The sequence below is a fragment of the Mastomys coucha genome, unplaced genomic scaffold, assembly GCF_008632895.1.
Source record: "Mastomys coucha isolate ucsf_1 unplaced genomic scaffold, UCSF_Mcou_1 pScaffold22, whole genome shotgun sequence".
Lineage (NCBI taxonomy): Eukaryota > Metazoa > Chordata > Mammalia > Rodentia > Muridae > Mastomys > Mastomys coucha.
The window spans coordinates 216050196-216056323 of NW_022196905.1; the positions used below are offsets into that span (position 1 = coordinate 216050196).

Genomic DNA, 6128 nt, shown 5'->3' on the forward strand with positions numbered 1-6128 from the left:
TTTTTTTTTTTGCAAAAGCCTCATTTGCAGAAATTTGCTTTCCTGATACTCTCTTTGCTATCTCTATCTATATTTCAGTCACATTAAACTACTTAAACTTTTGTTTTAAAAACATTTTTTTCACCTTATATCCTGATCATTGCCTCCTCATCTCTCCCTCCCATAGTCCTTCCCCCCAACCCCCCAGCTCCCTTCCCTTCTCCTCTTGAGAGAATGGAGGCTCCTCCTGGATATCTCTACACCCTGGCACATCAAGTTTCTGCAGAGCTAGGTAGTTCTCCCATTGAGGCCAGACAAGACAGTCGAGTTAGGGAATAAATTCCACAGACAGGCAATGGCTTTAGGGGTAGCTCCTGCTTCAGTTGTTCGGGACCCACATGAAGACCAGACTGCACATCTGCTACACATGTGCATGGGATCTAGGTCTAGCCCATGTATGCTCTTTGGTTGATGGTTCAGTCTCCGAGAGTCCCAAGGGACCAGGTTAGTTGATTCCCTTGATCTTCCTGTGGAGTTCCTGTCCTCACTGGGGCCCTCAATCCTTCCTCCAACTCTTCTCTGAGAGTTCCCAGGCTCTATCCAGTGTTTTGCTATTGGTCTCTGCATCTGCTGGGTGGAGCCTCTCAGAGGACAGCCATGCTAGGCCCCTGTCTGCAGGCATAGCAGAGTATCATTAGTAGTGTCAGGGATTGGTGCTTGTTCATGGCTTGGGTGTCTAGTTGGGCTGGTTATTTCTTGGCCATTCCATAATATGTACGAGTATTGCCTAAATCTATGTATGTATATATGTATCTATCTGTTTGACTGTCTGTGTATGTATGTGTATATACATAAAATGTCTCATGTGTGCGGGAGTCTGAGGAGATCAGAAGTGGGGATTAGATTCCTTGGCACTGGAATTATAGCCATTTGTGAGCTGTTAATGTGGGTGCTGGGAACTGAACATCAAGAGCAGCAGTACTGCCCTCTTACTCCTGCTTCTCCACCTCGCCTCTTACCCCCTTGCTCCCCTCTCTCCCCATTCCCTTCCCTCCTCTCTCCACATGGTCGTGACTGGCCTCTATTTCTCTCCTCTCTCCTCTCTGCCTTTCTCTGCCTCTACTACCCTCTTAACTCCCCTCCCCATGCCCTAAATAAACTCTATTCTATATTAAAAAAAAAAAAAAAGAGCAGCAGTACTGCTCTTAACTGCTGAAACTTCTCTGTAGTCCTTTAGTTGTTTTATTTATTTGCTTATTTTTATTGTTACCATGAGTCAAGCCTAGGGCCTGGAGTATCCTAGGAAAGCCCTCAACCACTGAGCTCCCAATACTAATCTGTACAGCTCTTAAACCATTCATATAATACCTAGATATCTAGACAATTTACCATCGAATACGGGGATCTTCTTCATCGTCCTTGTCTTTCTAGCAAACTGTCATAATTTAGTGTCAGGTATTAACTCAGAGACAGGGTTTCTCAGTGTATCCCTGGCTGTCCTGGAATTCACTCTGTAGACCAGGCTGGCCTCAAACTCAGAAATCCGCCTGACTCCGCCTCCCAAGTGCTGGGATTAAAGGCGTTGACCACCACCTCCCCGGCGGTATTAACTCTTAAGTGTAAAGTTTGTTGACTTGAAAACTGGAATGTCTAAGCCTGCCTTTTTCCATAGTGCAGTATCATAGAAAACAGCTGTAGGAAGATGAGCCCAGAGCTAGGTTGGCAGTAAAAAGGCAATTGCTACACACCGCTAAAGTGACTGTCAGGGCCACGTTGGACTGTAACAGTATGGATTGTCAGGAAGTGGCAGATTTAAAGATGGTGACAAAACTTGGGGGGATGCACACGTCTACTCACACCAGGTCGGGATCCCATGACAGTCTCAAATATGGATCCCACCAAAGGCCAGCTTGGTGAGCCAGTGAGTTTTACTGGGGTTGCTTACAGGAACAGAGACAGCTATGTGGTCAAAGGCCACTGCAGCCTGGGTGGCAGCTCACAGAAGCTGAGGATTTGGAGCACAGTGCACATCTTGCAGGCTGCTCAACAGGTTGGAGAGTGTCCTTTCCAAGTGACTCAGTTGGTCTAAACTTCTTCCAGGCAGCTTGATCGTTTTCTGCTTCTCCCAGGCAGCTGGTCTGATCTTGTGACTCCCTTGCAGGTTTGCTTGTCTAAGTGACTTCTGTAGTCTTTATTATTTATTCTTGGGAGGGAGGAGCCTAGTGAATGTTAAGGGCTTCAGGGGTTTCCTGAAGCTATCTTACTTCGTTTACCTTCTGTTTTAAGGAGCATCCCTACAAGATGGAATGTTTTATTCTGAGAGGAAACTGTTACATAATAGTTTAGCTATAAATAGTGAGTCTGTGGTTTGAGATTGAATATCTTTACATCTTCTTAGGGAATGTTGTGGGGCAGTTGAGAACATTTTGAACTTTTAAAGATTGTTAAATTTCTACCTACAAGATTCGGTGAGGATAGGAGCAAAATTGATGTTCATCATTGAGTTCTTTTAGTCCTGGTTCTTGGATATTGATTGATGAGATGACTGGACATCCAGTGTCTGACAGTGGAGGTAATCAGAGTCCGAGGACCAGAAAACAAGGTCTTAATTAGACATGTACCAGTTGCATCATTAACACATGGCTGATAGTGTATTAGAGTTGAGTGAGGGGGCCTAGGACACACTCCTGACACACAGCTGCTGCAAAGAAACAAAGTCAGGAGTGAGGCAGCATACAATAGACATGTATAGAAAGATCATGCTGCCCAATTCTATATAGTATTACCTTTTTGTATGGCTTATTTGGTGTCTTAGTCACTGTTCTACTACTGTGAAGAATTACATGACCAAGGCCACTCTTATAAGAGAAAATCATTTAATTGAGGGCTCGCTTACAGTTGCAGAGGTTTAGCCCATTCTCATCAAGGTGGGAGCATGGCGGCATGCATAGCGCTAGAGCAGTAAGTTAGAACTACGGAAGGATCTGCAGGAGGGTAGGGAGGAGAAGGGAGTAGTGTGAGAGACAGAGACAGACTCTGGACCTAGCATGGACTTTTGAAACCTCAAAGCCCACCCCCAGCTACATACTTCCTCCAACAAGGCCTCATCTAGTCCTTCTAATCTTTTTAGAATATGCCATTCCCTGCAGACTAAGCAAATATATGAGCCTATGGGGGCCATTCTTATTTAAGCCACGTTTGGCGAACAGTACTTATTAAAGGTTACCTATTGGAGGCCGTCATTCATTTCAGGCTCAGTTCTACTTGCTGGATTCTTCAGCTAGAGTTGCGCATTCCTCACTCTTGTTTACTAATTTGTACCTTTTTCTTGTTTATACAGGAAACTTTTCAGTATACACTTTTCAAGTGGGCTGAAGAGCTTCACACACTGAGTCGAATACAAGACTTACTTGGTTGCTACGAGCAGGCCTTGGAGCTGTTTCCTGATGATGAAGTGATTTGCAACAGTATGGGCGAGCATCTCTTCAGGTTTGTTGTGACTTCACTATATCGGATTAGTCTTCATCAGGCCAAAGCCAGGATAAATCATGCATTAACTTATTGTGTTTGGTTTTGAGATAGAGTCTTAGCACCAGCTCAGGCCAGTCTGGGACTTGTGGGCTTACGTCATGTTTTAGCCACAGACTTTATTTATTTATTTTTATATATATATATATATATATATATATATATATATATATATATATATATACCACTATGTTTGTAGATTCAGTAATTTGAATAGGGAGCATTTAATATAAGTAATTAACAGGATTGGAGGAATGAATGGTTAGCTAGTAATAAGGAGAGCTCAAAAGAATGTAGGAATAACAAATATGTAATAGTAAAAAGAGTAATTTTAAAAGTGGTTTATTCTGTGTGTGCACATGTGGGTACATATGTATGGATACTTGTGAACATTTGTACATGTGTGTGGGTACCTATGCCATGATGTACATGTGGAGGTCAGAGGACAACTTCTGGAGTTGGTTCTCTCCTTCTATCAAGTAGATCCTGTAGATTGAACTAAGGTTTTCAGGCTTAGTGGCAAGAACCTTTACCCGATGAGCCATCTTGTCCACCCAGGACAAGCTTATAATATATTTTCTAAGAGTCACACCCCTAGCACTGAGGGAGAGTTCAAGGGAGAGTTTTCTTATGGACTCAGATCCAGTCCTTGTTTGAAAAGGCACATCTGTGGTTCACAGGATGCCTTGGCAGAAAACTGGTGAATCTGTTCTTCAGACCATACTAGAATTTTTTCCTTTTGGGATTTCAAAGAAAACCTAGTGGGAAGACATAAAATTTGGAGTACACTGTTAATGAAATCTCCACGAGGGTGGAGTTGTAGGTCAATTGCCCATGATTGGCTGCTGCTGGTGCCTCCCATGCATACTGGGAGTGTGGTACTGGATGAGCCCTGAGTGTAATGGAACTAGAAAGCAAAATTCTTCCCTCCTGCAGTGTCTCCTGCACCTTGTAATGATTGGTGGGAAACTGTTGATGGCCAGATAAGATTCCACACAGCAAGCAAAATGGCTAAGTTCGATAGTAAGTCAGTCACTGGCTGTCTTAGTTTGATTGAGGAGCAGAACTAGCAAAGGGGAAAGGGAACACTGGCCGAGTCACAAGGAACCCCAAGAGCAGCCCTCTCAGGGCCTCTCCAAGTCACAGTGGAGTTCCTACACAAGGTTTTTATTGGAGGTTGTATACTCACATACCCCTGTGTGCTGCATACCCAAGTTCTAGACTCCCAGAATAGAAGCCATACCCAGCATAATCACATTACTTATATAAACATTGAGGCATGTTGAATTTCTCATCAGTTAAAGCAGGGAAAACCCTCATCAGTCGTCATACCCACATGCCTGTCAAAGGTCGGCCTTGTAAGATGGCTTCTCAAAACATGCCAGTCCAACCTACCATGGGAATTCTTCATTTCCAAGCAATCCTAGGAACCACAATGAAAGCTTAGTGTTGCTTTTGAATTTAAACGTTTTAAAGTAACGGGGAAGTAGCCTGATTCTGGCAAACTGGCAAGTTGCACTTTCACATGTGAGGGATTTAATAGGTGGCTGTCATTTCATATGTCCCTTCTCATGATTCTCTTCTGCACTGTATCTATTAGCTGTCCGCAGTCAACCTGGTAGTTGTCTCCTCCTCTCAAGGGCCCCTTACTTGACTTAGAGGACTGTGCAGGGCCAGGGCTCTGGGGACAGGAGCATATATATGCAGTCTCTAGAATTCTGACAAAGTAAATTAATTGAGCAGTAGCCTTCATTGTTACATACTTGGGTTCATCATGGTGAGGCTTTTTACATCAGTACCATGTATTTTCTGCTGTGATATGCTATGCAGTTCCAGCATATAAACAAGCTATCTAGCTGGGCAGTGGTAGTGTGTTGTACTAAGGGCGGGGTCCTGCTGCTGAGGTCAATGGCTCTCTCCATGGTGTTGATCTGTGGTGCACGGTGTGTTGGTTAAAAAGGAGGCAATGTATAAGTGAGATATTTTATTGTAGGAAAGAGAAAATAGGCTGGGTAAGGAGAGAGAAGGAAAGGAGAAGAAGAAGAGAGAGAGAGAAAGGAGAGGAAGAAAGCAAGAGAGCAAGAAGGCACGAAAAGAGAACAAAGAGCAGGAGAGAGAGGAGAGAGTATGAGAGGGAGAACAGAGAGGAGACAAAGAGTGAGAGAGCGAGGAGGGGGCAAACCCCCCCTTATATTGTATGGGGCGTGGCATGTCTGGCTTGTGGTCAGATGACTGGGTGTAGGGTCCAGCTAGAATGCTGGGAGCTTGGGGCATTGTCTGCCTGATAGAGCACACATCTCCTGTGGGGGCAGCTGTGAGAGATTGTGACTGAAACAGGAACCAAAGACTCAGGAGCTATGGCCAAGTTCCTTCCGCCCCCTGCAAGCAGAAATTGCCCACAGTGGTCCAGGGCTCAAAGCCAAATACTCGACTGAGCTTAAGTTACCTGAGCAGACCACTGCCCCACAGTGGTGCACACGCCTTTAATCCCAGCACTTCGGAGGCAGAGGCAGGCAGATTTCTGAGTTCGAGGCGAGCCCGGTCCTCAGAGTGATGAGTTCCAGGACAGCCAGGATGAGTTCCAGGACAGCCAGGGCTACACAGAGAAACCCTGTCTCAAA

General features: G+C 44.6%; 1 protein-coding gene across 2 annotated transcripts in view; it reads left to right on the plus strand.

Annotated features, from left to right (window-relative positions):
- Prmt9 (protein arginine methyltransferase 9) overlaps positions 1–6128 on the plus strand; it is a 32429-nt gene that overhangs the window by 4459 nt on the left and 21842 nt on the right. For both annotated transcript variants that reach the window (XM_031340372.1, XM_031340373.1), the window contains exon 2: positions 3320–3468. In XM_031340372.1, coding sequence (XP_031196232.1) covers positions 3320–3468 — 149 coding nt within the window. The remainder of the gene's footprint in view (positions 1–3319; positions 3469–6128) is intronic.